At 40.3% G+C, this 24,567-nt stretch overlaps 1 protein-coding gene across 10 annotated transcripts in view; it reads left to right on the top strand.

Moving 5' to 3' along the window:
• Nucleotides 1-24,567, top strand: part of ITSN1 (intersectin 1) — a 177,139-nt gene that overhangs the window by 52,884 nt on the left and 99,688 nt on the right. For 6 of the 10 annotated variants that reach the window (XM_054700299.1, XM_037524997.2, XM_037524996.2 and 3 more), the window contains exons 2-7: nt 3,977-4,042; nt 7,679-7,737; nt 9,584-9,676; nt 10,793-10,856; nt 16,248-16,408; nt 23,096-23,275. In XM_054700299.1, coding sequence (XP_054556274.1) covers nt 7,710-7,737; nt 9,584-9,676; nt 10,793-10,856; nt 16,248-16,408; nt 23,096-23,275 — 526 coding nt within the window. In that variant the 5' untranslated portion in view covers nt 3,977-4,042; nt 7,679-7,709. The remainder of the gene's footprint in view (nt 1-3,976; nt 4,043-7,678; nt 7,738-9,583; nt 9,677-10,792; nt 10,857-16,247; nt 16,409-23,095; nt 23,276-24,567) is intronic. The other 4 variants (XM_054700298.1, XM_054700303.1, XM_054700302.1 and 1 more) reach the window with 2 other exon arrangements.

Below are 24,567 nucleotides of genomic sequence, written 5' to 3'. Positions count from 1 at the left end.
CTGGTGATGGCCTACGGGTCAAGCTTTTTGCTCAGGAGTGGGGAGCTCTTCCCAGGATATCTGGGCTGCCTTCAGAGTCTCAGCGTCTTGGGCCGCCAGCAGGTGTATGACGCGTGGATCTTGTTTCGCTTGTGGCCATGGGGGCCTTTCAGCACTGCTTTCTTGGCCTTCAAGGCTTTAGCTTTGGGTGGGGCAAGAGGCTTCCTGCTTTGCTTTCGGCGCCATCTTTATGAAAAGACCACACAGATTTTTGATGTGTATTTCCCATGTTCGTATAAGTGGAAAGGCCTTCCTCCCCGCCCCCAGTTTCACTGCGGTATAAGTGACAAAAAGTATATCTCGGTCAGACAATGTGATGATTTAACATAACATACACATTGTGAAGCGATGCCCACAGTCAAGCTAATCAGCACATCTATACCTCAGTTACCAGTTTGTGTGCGTGTGTGTGTGCACGCGTGCACATGTGTGCAATGAGATACTTAAGTTCTATTCACTTTGCAAGTTTCAAGTAAACGCACAGTATTGTTTACTACAGGCACCATGCGGTACAACAGACTCCAGAAATTATTCATGTTATACCTGAGAGTTTCTACCCTGTGACCAGATTTCCCCTCTCCCACCCTAGTCCAAGCAAGCACTGTTCTACTCTCTGGTTCCAGTTAGACTTTTTGAGGTTCCACCTGTAAGTGAGATCATACGTTGTCTTTCTGTGACTGGCATGTTTCACTTAGCAAAAGCTCCTCCAGTTTCATCCATGTTTGCAAATGGCAGGATTTCCTTTTTTAAATGGCTGTATAATATTGTAGTGTGTATTCACCCTACATTTTCTTTATTTACCCACGGTAGTGCGCAACCAGGTGCAGGGCCGGCTGGGGTGCCTGGGAGGAAACCGAGCCTCCCAGCCGGCTTCGAATCTTTACACTCTCCACGTGCTCTCTGGTGTTCTCATGGTCTCCCCTCTTCTGTGGTCACGTGTCTTCTTGTAGACGTCCTCCGCCCCTGGGTGACGTTGCCCTTATGTCCCTGGCCTCTGGGCTCAGGTGTGCACACTTACGCACACTCACATCCATGCTCCAGAGGTTTGTAATCAGGCACGTGTGCCCGTGCCCACACTCCCAAGCGCCTTCTGCATTAACATGATCAAGGCTGCAGGTGACAGCCACAGAAGCTAGGGTTTAAAAAGCCTGATTAGGGCCTCCCCGGTGGCGCAGTGGGTTGAGCACAGTACTGTGAAGCTGTCTGCAGTCTCTGCAGTGTGGGTTCAATTCCCGGCTGGCCCGGGAGATTCCCACATGGCGCAGCAAACCTCTCCTGTCTCGCCCGCTGCTCCCCTCAGTAGTGTCTTTGGCCCATCTGCCTGTTCTGCTCCCCGCTGTGTCTCTTGTGAATCCTCTCAACCTCCCACGCCACTGGCCTGTACCCCAGCTATTGTATGAATAAAAATGAAATCTTAAAAAAAAAAAAGCCTGATTAATTCACTTGCCTTACACCCATGAATACACTGTGAATAATGCTGCAATAAACAGGGAAGTTCTTCTATCTCAAGATACTGATTCCATTTCTTGATATTGTTAATGCAGAAGGCACTTGGGAGCATGGGCGCGGGACACGCGTGCCCGATTGTGGACACCTGGAGTGTGGTGTGGGCATGTGTGAGTGGGCACACCTGAGTCCAGAGGCTGGGCTCTAAGGGCGATGTCACTCAGAGACAGACTGACTACGAGAGAACGAGCAGGTTGACTGCAGAGCCCACGAGAGAGGCCAGAGAGTACCCAGGGAGAGAGCATAAAGATTTACTGGGGGCTGAGGTACTTGCCAGCCTCCCAGCCCCTCTGCCCAGGCTGTGCCTGCCTCCTCACATGCCAGCCTCCCTGCCTGGTATGCCTGTGCACCTGGTTCCCTGAGAGCATTAAAGCCTGAACGACCCACGGAGGGCTCCTGGACTCTATCCGTCTGCTGAATCTGTAGTGAACCTGCCCTGTGATTGTTAGCACCACAGCAAGCTGGTTCAATTTTCTCTGTTTTGAGGAAGTCACATACAGTTTTCCACAGTGGCTGCACCAATTTACCTCCCCACCCACAGTGCACAAGGCACCCTTTCTTATCTCCCTGCTCCCCCAGCTTTTGTTATCTCTTGTCTTTTTTTTGATAACAACTATCCCAACAGGTGGAAACTAGCTCATTGTGGTTTTGATTTGCATTTCTCTGATGAATGTGATGCCAACCCCCTTTCCGGCTATCTGTTGGCCATTTGTATCTGCCATTTGCAAAAAAGATACTTTACCTATTTTTGAATTGTGTTATTTGCATTTTACTATTGACTTATATGAGTTAATTATAAACTCCTTTATAGTAAGGATCATGTTACTAAGTCTTCCCCAAAGCCAGCTTGTAAATTTTGGCATCTCATAGATCATTCTCTTGATTCTGGGAGTAGAGCTTCAAGATACTATTTGAATGAGATAAGCACTTAGAAATCAGCTCTTTTAAGACATTCTTAAAAGGTTTTGACAAGGAGATAAAAATAAGTGATACAGCCTGTGTTGAATCAATATAGCTTTGTGTTGTCCATGGGAATAAAAATTTCTAATTTATTAATTTTTAACATTCTATGTTCAATTATCTGGACTTTTGGACTGGATCTCTTTGATCTATTTTTTGAATAGTCACTCCAGGGGCTAAATAATTCACCCCACTTTCATAGTCTTGTTAATATTGGATCACTTCAAGTAAAATGTAGGTTTGCCATCATGTATATTATAATTATGTACACTGAAACTCCACTATACTGTGTTACAATGTTTGCTTTCAACTGTCTACATTTCTTAAAGACCTGTTGTAGGAAAAAAGTTACTTTATATTTACCTAGATCTTTATCATTTCTGTTGCTCTTCCTACATTCATCAAGACCTAAGTGTCTCGAAATTTTCCATGATTTTTTTAAATCGTTTTTCTTTCTCTCCTGAGAACTTCCATCTTCCAGTCACTTCATTTGTGTTTAGCTTTCCCTCATGGAGCCTAACCTTCATTGTTGCTTTCTCAAGTCTTATGTGGTAATTGCAACTTTTGTATCATCTAGAGTGTAGCATCTATTGGTTACATTTTTTTTTTTTGAGAATTTGTAAATTTTTAATTTTTTTGTGTTGAGTAATGTTGGATTCTGTCCTGAGCTTCATGTTGTTTAGGTTGGGAGTGCTGGGGCAGACATGGCCAGTGCTTTCTGTTCCAGCAGGTCTGCATCCTGGTCAGGTTCCACTGAGACCAGGTTTCAAGACCAATGCTGTGTTCCTTCCGTCTGTCTGCACATCTACAACTTAGCTGTGAGCCTGAGACTTGTGGGTGTGCACATACAGACTTAGGGGTGCCCCTTTGCCAGCTTTCTCTTTTATTTCTTCACACTCCTGCCCATGGAGACTTTTTTATTAGGGTTTGTTTGTTTGTTTGTTTGTTTGTTTTTTGGCCAGGAAAGACTGGGTTTCTATCAGTTTTACTCTTTGCGCCTCTAGTTCATTGTGTAATTCCATGACTGGTCTCCCTCTTGGGGACAGAGCTGCTAGAAAAAATTGAACACAATGGGGACAACTTTGAGTTTCTTCCCAAAATCTGATTATTTTTGTTTACTCCTTAATGCCCTTGGGTAGTGACTTTGGTGTTCTGCCCAGAACTTTTAGTTTTAAATGGGCCAGGAAAACTGCGGTGGGTTTATGCTGCTATAGCTGAACCAGAATTCTGCTTTGTGACATTTAAAAATCTTGGATCTGTGGCATTTTAAAAAATATCATCCTTTATAAATTATCTAATTTCTTCAAATTATCATAATACATATAATAAATGTATATCAAAATTGGAACAAAATACCTTAAAATAAAATATCTTCACCCCAGTTCGTCTAGGTAGCATAGGACTGAAAAGAAGGTGGGTTGGAAGGTTTGATCCAGTTGCTTCATCTTCCATTTTACTGCTTTTGTCTGAGGTTCCCTAGGAGCTGAGGAGAACCTAGCTGGGAATGGCATTTGAAGGACCTGTGATTAGAAGAAAGGTATGTGGGGATATTCCAACTTCATCCTTAAAGTGGTATTTGGACTTTTTGTATTAGCAAGCAACCCTGGGAGGTACATCTTTGTCCACACCTTAAAGTGATGTAGTTTTTATTAAATGAGCCCTTATTATCCAGCTGAGACTGGTGACACTTAAGGAGCAGTGCTTTAACCCTTTGCACTCCGAACCATTCTGGACATTGGCTACCAGTGTCCCCTCAGAGGGGACAGCGGAGTGCAAAGGGTTAATTAGGTAGGGGTAGGAGGGGAGAGAAGGGCATTAGTGTCCAGGTATAGGGCACTGGGTGGCATTTCTAATGGCTGTAAGAGGGCAGGGGAGGCAGAGAGTTGCTCAAAGAAAGGGCAAGGCTTTGGGGGAAGAGATTCACATAGTGGGGGTTATTTCGTGAATTCTGGGAAGAATGGTAAACAGCAAATACTCTTAAATGCTTTGCAAGGAGCCTGCTGATGATTAAAGTTTACCTTGGACCATGGCAGTTGTTATATTTTCTCTAACTGTCACCTTAAAAATAACTGGAATATGTAAAGAAAGGTGTGGACTTCCTTATATCTATATATACCTGAAAATAATCTATTTTTATGCTTTTATTGTTATAGTTAAGATTATATTAGCTTCATAAAATAGCCTTTCACTGTGGAATGGTTTTTCCACAGGTATTTCAAGGTATTTGGTTTTTCAAGGTATTTCGTGAAGGTTAGTTCAAACTTGCCTCTAAAATTTTTTTTTTTTCAAAAAATAATTTTTCTTGTTATCTTTTAATGGGTTCCCTCCCCCAATAATTTCTGTCATTTTTTAAAGTGCCTTTATAAAAGATAATTTTGCAAATTTGTAGTGAGGCAGAAATACATCACTTTTCTCTAAGATTCTCCCCCCTTGTTGCATAGAATTATGTGTAACATTTTCTTAAGCAGAAATTCTAAAGATATTAGTAAGTTGTACCTAGCTGTGTAGTAAAAGAAAAAAAATAACATGCATATCTGAAGTGCCTTTTTTACATACATCCTAGGATTTATATTAGGAATCATATCACTATAATTCACTATGTTTATGAAAGGAGAAACACAGGGTTATCTCCATAGGTGCTAAAAGCTGCTGAAAAAATTTAGCGGCCATTCCTAATAAAAATTTTAAGTCAAATAGGAATAGAAGGAAACTGCCGACACATGGTGAAGACTATTTACCAAAATACAACAAACAAATCTATTAAATTATGAGCTAACAAAACCATCACTGAAAATCAGGGAAAGTAGAAAAATTTCTGTCTCAACTATTACATAATTAGATTTATTTGGTTTGGGCTAATACTGTAAGACTAGATTATTTCTAGAAGGCAGAGATCTAGAAAATATAAGCGAGTCATCTGAAAGACAGCACTAGTTTTTTTTTTTTAAATGGGGCAGAGTGGCTCAGTACAGAAAAGACAAGTCATTTTACTTTTGTAATAAACGAAGAATGGGAGCAAGACAACAGAATGTATTCTTGTCTTACTATATTCAATTTTTGCACTAATATGCTTTTAAAATGAAGAGCTTGTCATTTTTTTAAAGCTCAATAAAAAGATGTACAACATGTCAGTTTCAAGAACATAATGAAGATTAAGTGAGATAAAACACTGTAAATTTTTTGGGAAAATTATCATGCTTACCTGCACAGCATATTGCGTGAGGAATAGTGGAGAATGAGAACAGCAGCTGCAGTTTCTCACAGGAATTGGTAGTGAGAAATGGCCACTTCACACTGGGTTCACAGATGGCTGGTTCAATGTGGTGGCTTGACCACACGCTTTTCTCTTCCTACAATCTGCCATAATCACAAAGGAAGCATAAAAGATGTTAACTCATAAGGAAAAAATAATAGAGGAGACAGTGACAAAAGATGCTACCAATCTTTTAGAAAATAGTGACTAGAGGAGTGTGACTGAATTCGGGGAGGATGCAGCCCCGTGCCTTATGGACGATCATAAAGAGGAGGCCTGGGCACATCTGGCCAGGCTTCAGAGTGTGTGGAGGCTCCAGCTGTTTCCAGAGGGCAGGTTTAATACTGAAAAACGGAAATTCCCTAAAGGTTTGTGTCCCTTTGGACCATCTTCTGCCTCTGTAGCAGACAGGTGATGATTCAGTTCCCCTCTTCCTGGGGAGACGGAGAAGGCTGGAACCAGTGGCCTCCAGACTGCAGGGGTGAGGCATGGGCCTGTGAATACAGGGCTCACATGCAAGTCTACACATCAAAGTGCAGGCGCCTCCTTTTTCCCTCTTCTTCCACGCCTCCCCAAAGCCAGCAGCTAGACGTGGTGTTCCCTCGCCACCCTACCCTGCACTTCTTTTTCTGGCACAGAGGAACAGCTTCAGTGGAGACCTCTATGTGCTGACTGTGGGAGGCCTCCCCTTGGCAAAGGTGACCGGGCATATCTGGTCACTGTATGGAGAAGCCCCGCCATCAGCGAGCCGGCTGCCCACTCCTAGCTTTTGAGTGCTTTTTCAGTACTCCAGTCTGAAGTGTGGAGGCTTACATCAGGGTCAGCAGAAGTGTGGGGCAAGCCTCAGAAGTAAAAGGTTGGGAGGCCCAAAACAATCAGCAAATAAACAAAAGGATTAAATGATACAAGAAACACAAGGAAACTAAAGTGCAAAATCAGCCAGAGAAAGAGTGAAAGATGTCAAATTCCTTTCCCCCCTACCCCCAAATGACAGTACTAGGAATAGTACTGAGAACAACAGGAGCTTTTGGAAATTTAAAAATGGTAGTTGGGGTGGGAGGGGAATTCCATGAACAGATGAGTATGAAATTAAGTATTGGGGCAAGACACTGTCATTTTTGCATCTGAATTTATTTAACTTAGAAGTATGAATACTTAGTACTCACTTTTCACTCTGTGTATTTGCCATGTTAGATTGAACATAGGAAAATGTTCATTAAGTTGGGTTTTTATAACTCTTGGTTGTTTGTGAACAAATAACGCCCCCTTGGAACTTCAGAGCTTTGGGTTTAAGCTGGGTGTTCTGAGCTGACAGTGTGTTACTTAATGTTCACAGCCTTTGTCAAAATCTGTAGAAGCCACCGCAGTGTTTTTCATGGATGGGGCATGCTATGGAGTTTGGGGCCCCTGTTTAAACCCAGCTTGATCGCCAGACTTGTGGGACTGCTCTCATATCTGAGTCTCGTTTTACTCTTGTCATCGGGAAGGGTGACACTAGTACCTGTCTCATAGGGCGATGATGAGGATGAAAAGAGAAAATCTGAGAATCACCTTATGCAGTGTATAGCATGTGCTAAGTGCCCAATGAAAGGAGCTGCTGCCATAATCATCAGAGAGAGAGAGATGAGTCTGTGCAGAGAAGAAAAATATGAAGTGCGGTGTATAGTGGGCTGTCCTGAGCTACTGGCCAGCTACCGAAAGCTTGTTACAAGAGCCTTTCATCCGTATTCCCCAGTGCTCATTGTGGTACCTGGCACTGGACCCTGCACGGAGGAGTGCTTAGACCCCTCTGTTGTAACTTTGATTTGTAGGCTGTCTCTCCCCTTTTAGCAGTCTTGTGATCATTAAAGACAGAGAGTGCGTTAATAAGTAGAGAGGAGTGAAGTTTTTGTAAACTTAAATGTTGTATTTCAATTGCAGGCGTCCCTTAGCAAGATAAAAGTACAGAACCATGGCTCAGTTTCCAGCACCTTTTGGTGGTAAGTGTCAGTCATTTTCCTTTTTTTAAAATGTACTATAATCACTTTTTAAAAACCAGTATTATGGCTAATTTAATATATATGCAAACGTGGAGAGCCTGATAAAACCAACCTATCCTCTGTGTGCCCCTCCTGTGCTTATTGTTTCATCTGGATTCTTTCGAAGCACCTTGCAGGCATCCTATCATTTTTTTTTAAATGTACCATTTTATCCACAAATATGTTAGGATGTGTTTCTAAAATATAACACTTTTAAAGACTCAGTTACAATACCATTATCACACCTGCAAAATTGACGTGACCTCTTAGTGTCTGCAAATGATTGTTAAAATTTCCCTCATAATCTTTAGGATTTTTAAAATTTTTTTTTGGTCAAAGCAGGATGCAAATAAGATATAGACATTGTAGTTCGTTCTCATGTTCCCAGCCTCTTCGTTAGGGATCTCCCTGTCCACCCTGCTCTTTCTTTGCAATTTGTTTGTTGAAGTTACTGAGTAATTTACATTTTTTCTGAAGCCTGGATTTAAAGCATGACACTTGTTTTTCTTTAGTTTGTTGCTTGAAACATGTCAATCTGCAAAAAAAAGTGCTTTTTAGGGTATTTCACCTAACATCTTAGGAAGGCATTCAATGCCAGTTTTACTTACTGGCCATCTTCCTGCCGTGTTACACGAGTGTGCCCGGGGACTCCTCTTGGTGGCTAATTCAGTCATGGTGAATCGAGTAAGAGGCACGAGGCACAGCCCCTCTGCTAACATCTGTAGAGTCCCCTGGGATCCTAGTAGAGTAGCCTGCATACTCACCAAAACCATTTTCTTTATGGTTTTGTTTTCATCCCCCCTACTTACTGGACAGTTGCTTTTGGTTTTGCTTTTATTTATAGTTTCAGGGATAAATTCTGACAGCAATCAAAATCCCTTGTCTATGTTGCAGGAGTGTGAGGCCTGTGAAGGTTGTCTCTAATGTCTAATGCAGTGCCCAGCACGGAGGAGATAGCAGTGAATATGTTCCCAGTGATGGAACGAATCGCCACTTTGTCTCCGAGCCTGGAGAGAAGGGGATGAGATGTTTAGACATTTTGTTTTCATGCTAGGCACTTGCACATTTTGTGTGAAACTTACATATTGCCTCTTCCCACTTTTTTGGGAAGTGTCTTTGCTTTTGAAATCCTGTGCAATGTACATTCATGTCAGTGAACTTGTTTGAGGAGGCCTTGGGGCCAAGAGAGGAAGGCCCCAGAAGTGGGGGGACATCTGGTCTTAGAGTTGAAATGGAAGGAGAAAACCTAAATCCCATTCTCTTTGGTTTGCCTCATTTTCTTCTCCATGATGCCCACTTGTCAAAACAGCTTTAGAGAAGTATAATTGACGTATCATAAAATTCACTAGTTTTAACTGTACGATTCAGTGGTATTTAGTAAATTTGCAGAGTTGTGCAACTCTCCAATATTTGAATGTTTCCATCACTGCAAAGTGACTTTCATATGACGCTTAGCTTCTTTTGCGACTTTCACCTGTGACATTTAAGCCATCTGAGATGCAGTTTTGAATTAGTCTGTTGCTTAACTTTGTGTAAATAAATGATTATTAACTTGCTATGTCTCCACACCCTCTGGCTAACTATAGGATTATAAGTTTTTATGAAAGAATTTGTGCCAATTTCTCACTTCTTCTTGAACTGCTTTTCTCTTAATTTTCTGTTTGCCTAACTTCCATGGACAAACATGTTAATTCATTATATGATTTATAATTTATAATACACTGAATCTTAAAATGCTTTGGAAATAATGTGTGCAGGTGCTTTTTCTTTTCTCACTAAACAGTTTGTTTCTTTTCTTGGATTGCAGGTAGCCTGGATATCTGGGCCATAACTGTAGAGGAAAGAGCAAAGCATGATCAACAATTCCATAGTTTAAAGCCGATTTCAGGATTTATTACTGGTAATTGGAGTCAATATTTTTAATTTTCCTTATCAATGGTGCATATATCTATAGAAAATTTATTATGCCAAGCTAAGCTAGGCATAACCAAAGGGACATTTACTGACGTTGCTGTGGCCTTGAGTCTGTATTTCTGCAGTTGCTTTCCCAGAATGCATTCAAGCCTTGTGGGTAGCAGGCCTCTTGCTTCAGGCATGTCACTGATGGGACTTGGTTAACATCAGTTCTTTAAGTTATGTAGAATTGGCCTCTGGTCCTTAAGCAAAAACATTTGCCTAATTTTGGTTTTGCACCAGTTTGGAAAACTTAAATAATGAACAAATTTTGATAATTTAAAAAGAGGAGTTTTCTTATTGCTGTGTCCCCAGCTTTCCTTGGTGTTTTGTGTGTGTGTGTGTGTGTGTGTGTGTGTGTGTGTGTGTGTGTGTTTGTTTGTTTGTTTTGCTTTTCTGCTAGTCTTTCCTGTTTGATTACTCTTCAAGGAATTAGAAAAAAGGGAAGCTAGATTTCAAGGGGACTTGTTTTTTTGTGTGTATGTCTTACGATTCTCGTTAATTTATTAATTTCATAATCATCAATATGATTTTTTAAATCATTGTTACTTATTCTCCTTAAATATATTAAAAGTACTGATAATTTTAAGTGTAGAGATTAGGAATGGCAAAGATTTTTTTTGTTGTTTATAAAGCAGAAGTTAGGGCATCCATTTCCTGAGGATTCCTGTAGATGTGCTTTGTCATAATGTGTAACTGTGACTGCCTTAATTAACGACAGAGTAATTAAAGTTGGCAATCCACCTCTGCAAATGATAGGCCTCTTTTGGGAATATTTTTTAAGTGTTAAGTGCTAAGGTCAATGCTGGTGGTTTCATTTTGCTTACAGACTTAGCATTTTACTTACAGACTGAGCATTTAGCTTTTTTCATGTATTCAATTCAGTTTTTGTGGGATCACCTACCTCTTCATTTTTCTAATTTTGTCATAAGAGGAGGGATTGGGGTCAAAATAAGGGGGTTTCAATTGTATGGGGAATATAAAAATAAAATTTAAAAAAAAAAAAAAGAGGATTTCTGTCAGCTGTAACTTTCTTCTGAAACTTTCTCCATTAAATTTACAGGTGATCAAGCTCGAAACTTTTTTTTTCAATCGGGGTTACCTCAGCCTGTTTTAGCACAGATATGGTAAGTTGGAACTTCATAGAAGCCAAAGGTAAAAATAGAAGATTCCAGTAAAATTATTTCTTAAAATATAGAGAACATGTATTTCTGATGTGAAACATTGTGCTACTTCTTACCAGAGAAATGCTTCTGAAAAGTATCTAATATGGAACTTAAGAAAACACTGGAGCAAGGCAACACTGCCAAAATGTTGAATTTCCAGTGGAGAAATTTGTATTTTGATACTTTCATACCAGTGTGTCTTTACTTCATCCACCTCACCCATACTCATCTGAATGTCCTTTATTTCTGGCTTAATATTGTAGTGGTTCTGTAATTCCACTGAATAAAAGGTTAAAAAAAAAAAAAAGTTGAGGGTTCCAGTGAACTAACCACGGTTTATTACAGTCTTATATAAGGTAGAATGCATAGTGAATATTGTTAAATTCCTTGATTAACTCTCTCACATAAAGGCTCAGAAATCTTTTGAAACTGAAGGAAAGAAAGAGAATGAGTAAAAAAGGGTGGGAAATACAGCTTGGACTGTAGATTCACACTGAATTCTGTTGTCAAAAAGCCGTATTTCCCGCGTTGCTTGGTTCTGGCAGTTTTTGCTGGATTTCCCTGGGCTTGTTGCTGGTGTAAACTCTGCCACTGTAGTAGAAAAAGCATGTGCTCTGAGCCTGAATACCGGATTCAAACTTGCCTATCTTTATGATTTGGAAACATGTATTTATCCTCTCTAACCTCAGTTTTGTAATCTAGAAGTGGAAAGACTTGTCCTTTTCTCAGAAGGCGCTGAGAGGATTGGCAGAGAAACTAAAAGGCAGAGAGACAGGAAGAGAGTGCACTTGTGCACATGTGAGCACAGGCTCACTGACCCGTCAGTTAAGTGCCCGAGTGTCAATGAAGAGACTCGTGACATCTGTGTTACTTGTGACAAGCTTCTTTGCTTTGTGTTCTGGTAAATGATTGTCTTTCACACCACCCATCAAGTGAAGGCACTGGGATCATCCTTTCCCAGGATTAACTTCTTCCACTGAATGCTGCTTTTTTGCTGTGGTCCCAATTTTTGAAGGTTCATTCAAGAAGCAGTCTTTTTGACAAGTACTGTGCTGCGACTAGGGAATTATCTTTATCAAGTGTCTGCCTGGGGGTCAGTGACTGCTGTCGATACTGGAGATACACAGTGAGCAGACAGAATCTGTGCTTCCTCGCAGGTGCAGACACATCTAGTGGAGGATGGTTAATAGTATGAAAATTGCTACCTGGTAAAGTGTATAAAGGAGTGAAAAGAAGGATTAACTAGTTAATTTTACTTTTTTCATTGACGGTTATTAGTTGTCCAAACTGCTTTTAGCTAGGTATAGGGAAGTCACTTTTCTTACCTGATGTTTTTAATCTTGAAAATGTTTATTAACAATAAAGATGATGAATTGACAGGTTGAATTAAAAATGGGTGTGTTTCGTCTTTAATTTTTTGTGACATTTTGTTAAATAAATTTGTGACATCATACCTTTATTAAGAATTGCTATTAGGGGAGAAATAAAATGCCTGTAACGTATCTTTTCCCAAAAAAAGTCTTTGAAGAGCAACGGTGCTGCCCTGTGATCGTGCAGCGCCAGAGGATGCCTGCCTTCAGCACCAGCCCTGGCCCTACAGTTCCACATAGTCATTGCCCAAGGCGATGCTCCACCACTACATATTTTGTTTTTTAATTTCTAAATTATAACAGCTGGCCTGATGAAATAGTTTTTCCTCCCGATCACTCTTGCTAATCTTGTTTTCTCATGGGGATTTTCCTGGTGGGGTCACAGCGAAGGCCCACGCCCCTTTTGGTGGCGAGAGGACTGGGTTTCAGTCTGAGGTTGTATGTATTCGTGGTGTCTCTCATCCAGGGGAAAAGAGGATTTGGGACTAAGTGATGTGTACTGCTGGGGAGTATATGTTGGAAATCTTTATAGTTTTTTTTTTTCCCTGTAGAAACTGTATTCCAGCTGTAACCTACTAATACTTAGAGCCTACTTATCTTTCCAATCAGGGCTACTACCCAACCCAAATTCAAATTAAAAATACCAGAAATCCTGAATTCTCAGAGAATGGAGTCAAGCCAGTGTGTATAATGCCAAATTAACACAGTGGCCAAAGATGATACACGTCTTCCTAGAAACTGTCTGACTAAGAAGGAACTGGAAGGAAACAGGCAAATACCGTAAATCCTTTTGGCAACTTAATGCTTAAAATTGCTTCAGCCTTGCCTGGGTGTGGAGAGGGAGGAGAAGGAAGCAGAGGGAGTGGACGAGAGCCTTGAAGGTACAGGAGAGAAAAAGGCGTAGAACAAGGCTTTGGGATCAGGCTGTAGGGGCCACAGAAAAGGAGCTTGAAGACTGAAGAGAGCGGAGGGGAAAAGAGGGAGCTCTGTCTGGAAATGGGCCCCTTGATCCTATGATACATGGAGGATAGTTGCAACATCGCTGCACTCACACCTGCCACCAGTGCCAGTTCAAGATTACTTCATGGTTTTTGTGTACAGACTGAGGAGATATAAAGTGCTCTGTTCAGAAGTGACGGATTAGTATTCTTTCCTCCTTTTTTTTTTTTTTTAAAGATTTATTTATTTATTTATACAAGCACTGGGTACAGTCAGAAGCATGGGAGGGTGAGAGAAATCACCAGAGCCAGAGCAGGGAGCAGAACAGGCAGACTGACGAAGTACACTGCTGAGGGGAGCAGCAGGCGGGGCAGGAGAGGTCTGCTGTGCCATGTGGGACCCTCGCCGGCGGCCGTGGATCTAACTGGCGCTGCAGAGGCTGCAGGCAGCTTCACAGCCCAGAGCTCAACCGCTGCGCCACCGGAGGCCCTTCTTTCCTCCTCTTAATGTGGACATGTTATTTATTTAAATTACTAGGTTTGTTTTTTGTCATTATTCAGTTTAGGAATCTCTCATCTTTGTGGACTTAATTTTATTTTTCGAATACGTAGCACATAAACAGGGTCCCAGAAATCAAAACTGTACAAAAAAGTGAATTTGAAGACATGCCCACTCCTTCTCCTGTCCCTTCACTGCAGCCCTGCCTCCTGGATCAGTCTTTTACTAGCCTCTGACAACATGAGGGTATATGCCAGTCAAGAAATTCTCTCCATTGTATCTGCAGAAAAAGGGGGAAAAAAACTGTGGCCAGATCAGCAAATGCTGATTAGGCACTTGATAAAAAATGTAGTAATCATTTCTAATAAGCAGAAAAGGGAACTGCTTAAATAGATCAGGCTGCTTTCTGAAAATCACTACCGGTTGTCTCCTAAACAGTGATTCTGCAGTCACTTCACTTACACTCCTAACCAAGCCCGCCTACCCGTAGCAATATCTTAATATCTTGGAGTAAGATTACTAAAAAAGAGGAATAAATAATGGACAGTTATCTATCTTTTATTTTGCTAGTTATATGATTGTGTACTTACCAAAACCTACAAGATTTTTATTTAAAAAACCAGTAAGATTTCTCCAAGTTTGGTAAGATAACCAAATACAGCAGAAATATTTATTCAAAGCCAAAATTCTCAATATCCTTGGACTAGGCACCTAAATAAGGAAATGGGGGGCTGTTCCATTTAAAATAGTGAGCAAAATGATAAAATTCCTAATATTTGAATAAACTTTCCAAAAAAAGTAATTATATTAAGAAACTTATAATCTCACTAATGGAAGTATTAGCAGAACTGAACAAATGGAAAGCCATTTCATTTTTCTTTGGGGGACAAATGATCATAAATATGTCAATTTTCATAAATTAACATATCTAGTGAGTTTCAACTTAGATTGAAATAATCAAGAAATGATTTTAAAGATCATAGAAAAAGAGAAACTTCTTTGAATAGCCAAACAAAGTGGAATTAAAAAAAGAAAAAAAGCCTTGCCAGATAAGGAACATGCCGTAGAGCAGTATGATGAGCCAGGGTCGGATGGACCTGTAAATTGTTCAGTCCGAGTAGATAATTCAGAATTAGCTCTAACATCATATTTAGTGATCTCACATCATTTAGCAAACAACACAAATATTTTTCAGATCAGTGAGAAGAAGATGAATTATTTAATCTTACTGGGAAAGCTAGGAATCTATCTAGAAGAAATATGGTTGAATCCTGGAGTTATGTACTACACATACACACACATTTGCAGTTGGTTTCATGATTGAAAGTTTATTAAAAAAATCAATCTTAGAAAATAAAGAACTGGGTGTATAGACTATGTGGTAAATATTTTATATATAGCAATGTATAATTTCTATACAGTAAAAGATATTTGATACAAAATGAACAAATGATAAAGTATTAAATCTTTTCACCATTTACCATAAACAGTTAATATGAAATATACAATGAGCTCTTATAAACTGACAAGAAAAAGACATGCAATCCATCAGAAAACTTGGCATAGGATACTAATGAGCAATTCATAGAAATACGAAGCCAAATTACTAAGAAACATGGAAAGTGGTACTCAGGCTCACTGGGTAAGTGGAGTTCAGATTCTACTGATGTGGTCTGCTGATGTGGTCTGCTGACTTAAGGGGATTCCTGACTGTAGGGACCTGGAGTGCTCCTATCTGAGAGGTTAAAAGGAGGTTCTGGTAGCCATAGAGTTCCATTTCCTGTTTATGACCTTTATTTGTGAAAGAATAGTGTTGACTCTTACAATTTTATCATTTTTAATTTTTGTTGTGCAGTGTATCTTTTGTTTTGTTTCCTTAACAATGTAAGACTTATTTTCTATGAAACCCAGTTCTCTGCTTTGGGTACTGCATGTGGCTCATTTAGAAGGTTGCTAGTCAAGGCATTTTAATTGGAGTAGCTGGTCTGATCAATTGATGTTTCAAATATAATGTTTAGGTTTAAAAAGTAGATCCTTATGCTGTTTACTGTCTGGATGACAAGAAATTAAATCTGAAAAAACAAATAGTAAACACATTTGTAAGCGGACTTAATTTTAACAGCTTTCGGAGTCTATCAAGAGTAGCATAGTAAGAGCATGTCCTGCCCGGACAGGGTTGTTGTCCCGGTGGAGTTCATGCAATTAACCAAATGTCCTAGTCATATTCTGTTTCTGACAGCTTTATCATGATGTCAAAAATTCACCCTTTCAAAGTGTATTGATTGTCAATCTGTTCAGAATTGTGTGAGCAGTCTTACACTTGGACTGAAAATAACCTTATGTATCTTTAGGTGAAGAATGACACAATGAAAAGGATTCATATTTAAATAAAACCTTGTGCCTTTTCCCAGGTCACTTCCTATAGCTTGGTAAACAAGTCTTGCTTGGTTCTTTTCTCCCCCCAGAGAAAGGGAGCCACTGTCAGCTTTGCCTGGGCAGTTTTGGGATGTGGGACAGTCCTGCTAAGTCCATGCATTGTTTGCAGGGCGCTCGCTGACATGAATAATGATGGCAGAATGGATCAGGTGGAGTTTTCCATAGCCATGAAACTCATCAAACTGAAGCTCCAGGGATATCAACTCCCCTCTGTACTTCCCCCCATCATGAAACAGCAGCCCGTTGCTATTTCTAGCACACCAGCATTTGGTAAGTCTCAAAAGGAATTGGTTCCTGTATTTCATTGTATATTTAAAAAATATTTCCCCTTTTTTTCCCCTTCCCCTGTTTCTCATATTGTGAAATGCTGGAAGATAACTCTGTCTGCAAAAAGACGGTCCCCTGCAGGAAGGTAGTGCCGGAGGATAGGGGTCTGTTCATATTCTAACCCTAAGATGAAAGCGAAAAGGCAAGATGAAGGCAAAGGTCTGTCAGTTTGGGAAGAACAAAGTTGCGGCCTGCTGCTGCACCTTGTTCTTCTTGCTCTTGTTGGATTCTTACTCCTGCACGTCATCATGGAAATAAAAACCATGGGGTTTTCATTTCATACAAATGAAATGGAAGAATATGAAATGAAAACTCTATGTATGTGCCACCTTTATTTCTACTTGTGCATAAGCAACTCCTTTGGATTAGGAGATGTAGAAATGTATTTTTTTATTTACAGTATTGAAACAGTTGGCCACATTCAATTCTTCGATTAAACGAATTAGTGTAGGAAAAAACACATTTTTATTCCAGTAAAACATATCATTCCATAAAAATTTATCTTCCAGCCAAGTGATTTTTCCAAAAATTAATCAGTAATTAATTGACTGAGGTCTCCAATAGTTCTGATTTCTTCCCTGTTCTCACCCTAGACTTTAATTATTCAGGCTGGTTTGAAGATCACAGTAATTGGATCCAACATCTGATTCATGGGGAAGTTCTTAGTTTAAACAAAGCACAAGAATCATGGATAATGTTGCTTTCCTTCTCCTCGTCCTGATGTATCCGATGACAGATGCCTTGGGACGGCAGTCGGTAGTTTTTCACATTGTCTTGCATACAGTCAGTGATAAGCCCACAACATTAATAAATGCTCTGGTTTGATTTAATAGATTTACTGTTCAAAACACACAAACTATGCCTTGTTCCCTCTTGTTGAACTTTATCTTCTATGGGTTTTAGAACCCCGGGTTTGGGATGAGGCAAATAGGAGAGTGATCCAAGAGAAAAGGGGGAATCTCCAAAAATCATGGCGGAGCAACTCTAGGCTGGAAGAGCAGCCGTGACCAGGTCCCCATCCGTCTGTCTGCGGTAGCCCTTGGCCACCTCACCTACTGAAAGAGAAGTCACACTGTCTTCTTGATAAGGACCCATGTGTTAAAACAGCTAAAGGGTGTTCGGTTTTCTTTGGCCTCCTGCAAGAAGAAACTGTGGGGGTGGAGAGAGGGTGAGCAACCAGGTCACTCCACTTCCTCTTTTGCCCTCAAGCCTGGTGTCAGTAACGCTCCCTCCTACATTCACTGTGTCTCCTCTTCTTCCATTCTTCTCCGGGAATCTGAACACTAGACATCTTGCTGGCTTATTTTCAGAATGGTGTGACCTCATTGCCCACCACGTTTTTCAATCACTTCTGTAACCTGTGACTGCCACTGGGGGATCTGGGGTTTCTGACCCAGCGATCTGCCAGTCAGTCCACTGTGCTCCACTGCCTCTCCTTACCTCATTCTCCTCACATCAGTGCAGGATCTCAGGAGACTTTTTTCAAAAAGATAAACCAAGAAGGAATATTAAAGGAGCTAAAAGTGCATGGTCCTAATCACACTTGCCCAAGTTCATGCGAAGGTGTGGCTGTTGCTAGTATTTCTGTTTCTCCGTCTCAGCTCAAGGGTGGGTCGTTTTTCTTCAGTCCTTTGAGAACAAAATAATTAATTTATTATGATTATCGCAGACTTTCTCATTAATATTAAAAGTGAACTGACTTGGCCTTTTCCAGCCCTCCCCAGTAGCCTGCAGCACTTGTAGTATTTTATTTGGACACAAGAACAGCCCTGAAAGTATGCTGAAATTATCACCTCTGTTATGTAAATGAGAGAGCCTAGATTCCAAGAAGTTGAGCAATTTGCTTAAGATTACATTTCTAAAAGTGCAGGTGGAGCCTGTCCAAACCCACAGTTTTTTCCTGAAGGTTCTGTTTCCTTATCTCCATTTCTGTCTAATGAAGGTGGACTTTGTTGTCGCCAAGCCATGCAAGGGCCATGCAGGACTCTTCTGGGGTGTGTTAATGTATATGTTAGCACTCTGCAGTCATGGCCGGCTGGGAGTTGGGCAGTCGTCGTGTTGAACTCCCTGTGTTAAGAGAAAAATGGGGTACAGTGGCATAGTGACTTGCCCAGGGGCACCCTGCTGTATTCTGGGGAACTCGGTATCTGTCTTCAGTGCGCTTGCACACAGAATAATTCTTTTACTCTGGATCCAACTATTTTGGGGGAGTTTATTTTTTTATTTGATTTTTTTGATTGATATTTTGCTTGATGTTTTTGTTGTTGTTTTGGGCAGAATCCATGATTTTATTACATTTTAGACCATATTTTGAAGACCCTACTGTATGTTCTAGTTGCTGGGGATGCAGTGGTGAGCGAGACATGGCTCCTGCCATGATGGACCTTCTTGTAATGTTGGGTGAAGCAGCAAATAGATAAATCATTCAAGGGGGAGAAAAGTGCAGTCAATTCCATAAATGGGGTAATATGATAGACACCCCCCCCCATCCCCCATGGGACATGGTGATCAGGATGAATTCTCTGAGAACATGCCTTTTGAGCTTACTTAGATGAGAGCCATTTGAAGATCTGGGGAGGCTTCCTTTTGGCATAGGACTTGACTCTGAGAAGTGACTGGGAGTGGAATAAAAATTGAGCAGGGCAGCTACCTAGAGACTAAAGAAAAAGTCATAGCCTAACCAAAGTGGGGGAGGAGAATGGTAGCTGGAAATCCCAGGAAGTAAGACTCACACAAGAATGAGCAACAGGCAGTTTCAGGCAAGGTCAAATCCCACGCAAAGTTATTATTAGGAAAAAGAGGATAAAGAATAACAGCCCTATGGACAATGACAGTGGGCCAGTCATCCGCCATTTCATCGCGAGCTGAAAGATACTGAGAATGCTACAAATCATGAAAAGCCAACATAAATCAGAATTTTAAAATCTCAGCAATAAAGAGCCAGAACTCAGAGAACAATGAGAAATAAAAGAAAAAGTCACTTCAGAAATGAAGACTAGCCTAGAAGCTGCTCAAGAGATACTGTCAGAAGAGAAATAGAAATAGTAAAAAGAGGAAGAGTTCAAAATTTAAAAGGAATTGAAAACAAGATACAAAAAGGATTTAAGAAAAGTGATAATATTGAAGAGAACAAAGATTAAATATATAGTTAGTTGGAGTCCTTGAAAAAGAAAACCAAAGTAGGGCCATATGCTAAGAACTAATTCAAGGCAACTTTCTTGAAATAAAAGAATTTAAAGCTATAATATTTGAAAGAGTATATTGTACATGAAAATATAGACTTGGAAAATCAACACTAAGGTGTATATTCTAGCAAAACAAAAATTATTTGGACATGTAGAAAAAGAAAGTATATGGTTTATAAGGAAAAAATTAGATTATCTTTAGAATTTTTTACAGCAGCACTTAGAGCCAGAAGAAAATGGAATAACATATTTAGGATTTTCAAGGAAAGGATGAACCAAGAAAACCACATCAGCCAACTTTCACACTCTCTGGACATTTAGTATCTTAAATTCAGTTTTGACACTAACTGCCTGGCATTAGCGTCAGACTCCACAGATTTAAGGACTCAGTCCCACAAGATTGCCCTCAGCTCAGACTTGAGTCACAAGTAATGGGCCCCTTGGGTACTCATAACTTTTGTCCAATCCGTACAAAGTCAGTGGTTCCTATAATTTTCTGGAAGAGGTCACAAAATTCAGGGAAACACTTATGTTTACTGGTTTGTTATACAGGATACAGATGAACAGTCAGGTGAAGAAGCATGTAGCTTAAGGTTCTAAAGGATCCAGAGTGCAGGCACTTTTGATCCCATAAGGTTGGGGTACACTACCATCCCCATATGCAGATGTGTTCATCAACTTGGAAGCTCTTCAAACCCTCTAGTGCAGGAGGTTCCATTACATAGACACGATTGATTACCTCATAGCTATTGGGTGATTAGCTCAATCTTCAAGCCCTCTACCCTCCCCTGAGGTTTGTGTGGAGGTGAGGCTAGGGCAGAGCTGAAAGTTTTAACCCTCCAATTATTCCTCAGTCTTTCCTGTGACTAGCTCCTAAGGGTGACTAGCTCCTGAAGCCACCTAGGGGTCTCCAGCCACCTCATTAATATACAAAAAGACACTTTTTTCATCCCAGGGGGTCTTAGAAGCTCTTTTGTTAGGAACCGGGGACCAGGACCAAAAACTATGATAAAAGATGTTCCTATCACTCAGGGAATTACCAGGTCTTCCCCCAACCTCCTTCAGCTATTTATTTAAAAATATTTTCTGTTTCTGCGGAGCACTGAATTGTAGAATTTAAAATGTTTTATCCTTTCTTCCTCTCTTCCCACTTACCCTCAGAAAACTCATTTTATTAGTGTTAACTAATTTTTATCAGTATTTTGCTTTGCTGAATCATCTATGTAAACATCTAATATTGGTCATTCTGACATGCTTTACTACACATCCCCTTGAACTGCTTCCATTTGGCTGTAGTGGGTAACATTTTATTGTTCCTATGGCTGAATAATATTCCATTTTGTGGATAGACCACATCTTCTTGATTCAGTCTTGTATTAGTGGACACTAAGATTGTTTTTAAGTCTGAGTTATTTTAAATAATGCTGCAAGACACATTGTAATGCATAAAATTTTTTGAGTGGGATGGTTTTATGTTATTTGGATAGATGCTCAAAGTGGGATTGCTGGATCACAGGGTCTTTCCATTTTTACTTTTATAAGGTAAATCCAGATCACTTTACAAAATGGCCATACCAGTTTACAGTAGAACCATGTGTTAAGTTTCCTCTTTCTCCACATCCTCTCCAGACATTTACCTGTGCCCTTACTCCTGTAGTTTTCTAATGCTGTGTGCTCTGTCTTGCATGCTGATTCTTTGCAACTTCTTCTCAGGTGTAGTTCCTAGATTTTATTTTATTTTATTTTAAGATTTATTTATTTATACAAGCACTGGGTACAGTCGGAAGCACAGGAGGGTAAGAGAATTCACCAGAGCCAGAGCGGGGAGCAGAACAGACAGACTGACAAAATACACTGCTGAGGGAAGCAACGGGTGTGGCAGGAGAGGTCTGCTGTGCCATGTGGGTTTCTCACCGGCGGCCGGGGATCGAACCGGCACTGCAGAGGGCAGCTTCACAGCCCAGCGCTCAATCGCTGCACCACTGGGGAGATCCAGTTCTCAGATTTTAAAGTCCCCAATGTGGGCTTGTTGTGCTTTTGAGTTAACAGCCACAGCTGCCCCTCCTTCTCACAGGTTTTACTGTCCCCAGCATTGTTCCAAATTCACTTTGCAGTTTTTCCTATACTTTTCCAACATGACTTTGCTCTTGATCATGCAATCATCTGTTTGTTATTTAGGGGTTGCTGTCTTTGTTTAACTGTAATTCTGATAAATATGCAGAGGAGGCAAATCAGGCATCTTCACTCCCAATATCTTACTTGTCTCCCCAGAAAATTACCTGACTTTTAAGAGCTCTGTGTTACAAACCAGGAATCAGGGATAAGGACCATATATATATATATATATATATATATATATATATATATGTATCTTCTTGTATCACAATATCACAAGTTGGGACAGAAAAAATAGAGGAATCATTTCTTTTAGCTCTGTCATTTCTTCATTTGTTGGTTAGAATACTTCAGCAAAGAAAACCTTTCCTGTTAAATGTTTGGTTACTCTTGTGTTTAGTAGGCAGAGGAAAGGTAGATTCAATATTTGATTTATTTCTCCCTTTATTTGCTAGTTTTCAAAAAATTAATTTATTACTTATGGTGACAAATTAGGATTTTTTATTTGTTTTCAAATGTCATTATGACTATGTGAATTTAATTCTGTTTGCTGACTTCAGACCAGAACAGTTTGTTTTATTTTAAAGATTTATTTATTTATGCATACAAGAACTGGGGTACAGGCCAGAGGTGTGGGGGTGTGTGTGAGAGGATTCACCAGAGACAGAGTGGGAAACAGAACAGGCAAAATGACTGAAATTCATTGCTGAGGGGAGCAGTGGGCGAGTCAGGAGAGGTCTGTTGCACCATGTGGGTAGCTCCCTGGCCAGGGATCGAACTCGTGCTGCTGTGGCTGCTGATAGCTTCATAGGTTGCGTCTTAACTCTTGCTCCACCAGGGAGACCCCAGAACAGTTATTATTCTTCTTGATCTTCATCTTTGGTCAGTAGATCCCTCCTCACGTTGTGTGTTAAGCCATTTTCAGTGATCTTTGACATACTTTTTGGTACTCTTAAGAATGATTTATCTGGGCCTCCCCTGGTGGCTCAGCAGTTGAGCGCTGGGCTGCGAAGTTGCCCGCAGCCTCTGCAGCACTGGTTCAATCCCTGGCCGCCGGGTGAAGGTCCCACATGGTGCGCAGACCTCTCCTGCCACGCCCACTGCTCCCCTCAGCAGTGTACCTTGGTCCTTCTGCCTGTTCTGCTCCCCACTCTGGCTCTGGTGAATTCTCTCACCCTCCTGCGCTTCTGACTGTACCCAGTGCTTGTATAAATAAATAAATAAATCTTTGGAAGAAAAAAAAAAAACGATTTATCTGAATTCAAATTTTAAAGGGGAATGTTTGATGACTGATTTCTTGTGAATTTTGTTGTTTTTTTTTCTTGCCTAGGGATAGGAGGTATTGCCAGCATGCCACCGCTTACAGCCGTTGCTCCAGTGCCAATGGGATCCATTCCAGTTGTTGGAATGTCTCCACCTCTAGTTTCTTCTGTTCCTACAGCAGCAGTGCCTCCCCTGGCCAATGGGGCTCCCCCTGTTATACAGCCCCTGCCTGCATTTGCTCACCCTGGTACGTGACCTGTTGAAACCCTAGGCCGAATTTTTACAACTTGCATTTTATTCTTTATTATTAAATTTTCTGACTTCACTTTCTGATTATATTTAAATGGTATTTTATTTCAGAGGAAAGTATCTTCATTAATTTCATTTTTCATTTTTTCTCCCAACACATTAAAAGGAATGTGTTAGGTTAGAGAGAGGGAAAGGAGAATGGAATTATGAAACTGGAATTCTGGAACTCTGGACAAAGGTGAAGTTAAATTCAAAACCAAGAGCATATTTTCCTTTCAAGGGCTTGATCAGAGCAAATAAAGTTTGAACAATATTTGCACCTTTTTTATTTTTGTGTATTGGTTACTACTTTTTATTAGTTGTCATGAATTGCTAGTAAGTAAGCCTGTCCCTTAGGAATAGAATTATGTGACTGTGGGAAAAACAAAGAACACGGTATTACTATTTTTTTTTTTTTGAGGAGGTGCAGTGATTCATGCAGAAGGAGAAGGAAATCTATTAAATGACTATAAATTAAGGCTGTAGTATTAACTGCTTGTTTCATTGAGTGAAAGGATTAAAATTTCCTGTTTTCAATAATTTGAATTTGAAACTTTATTCCAAGTCTTTCCTCAAGTTAAAAGAAAGCATGAGCTCTAGATATAAACCGCCTTAGTCAACAAATCTTAATGAATTCATATTAATATGGAAAGTATTTGAAAGAAAAGTGCTTTAGTATATCTCTGAGTAAATTCAATAATGACATGGGTTTTTGCTTTGCATTAGAATCATGGTTTCTGTACCTCCTCGCTCCTGGACGTGCTCCTTGGGTTGGACCATGTGTCTAAGTGACAGTCAAGAAATCTAAATATTTCCTACTTTTTTTATTTTTTTGGAACTTCTTGTGACTTGCAGTTTATCTTTCTTATATGGCAGTAGTTGGAGATATAATGGTGGTCAGCCATTTCCTGGCAATTGTTTTTCCACTGGTATTGTGATTCCACGCACTCGGTGTCGTTTTTCTTTTGCCACTTGTGACAAGGGCTGCAAGACAGCAGGCGAAGAGGAAGGGAATATGGCTAAGGTTCAGCCTTGTTTTTCTGACACAGCTAACCAGCCTGAATCAGACACAAAAGTTGACCTCGCTGGCGTCACATGTTATCTGGCTAAGACTGCAAGTCTGTGATTTCTTGGCTCCTTCATCTGGAACTAATATGTCAGCTCCTTGAGTGCAGTTAAGGAAAATGCCTTATATTTAGGCTCTTACTTTACTGAAACAGGTCCGATATCCTGTGATGCTAAATGTTTACG

The sequence above is a fragment of the Talpa occidentalis genome, unplaced genomic scaffold (assembly GCF_014898055.3).
Source record: "Talpa occidentalis isolate TD23 unplaced genomic scaffold, MPIMG_talOcc4v2.1 talOcc4.4, whole genome shotgun sequence".
NCBI classification, from domain to species: Eukaryota; Metazoa; Chordata; class Mammalia; order Eulipotyphla; family Talpidae; genus Talpa; species Talpa occidentalis.
The sequence above is the reverse complement of the archived record's forward strand: the minus strand, read 5'-3'. Positions and strand labels throughout refer to the sequence as shown.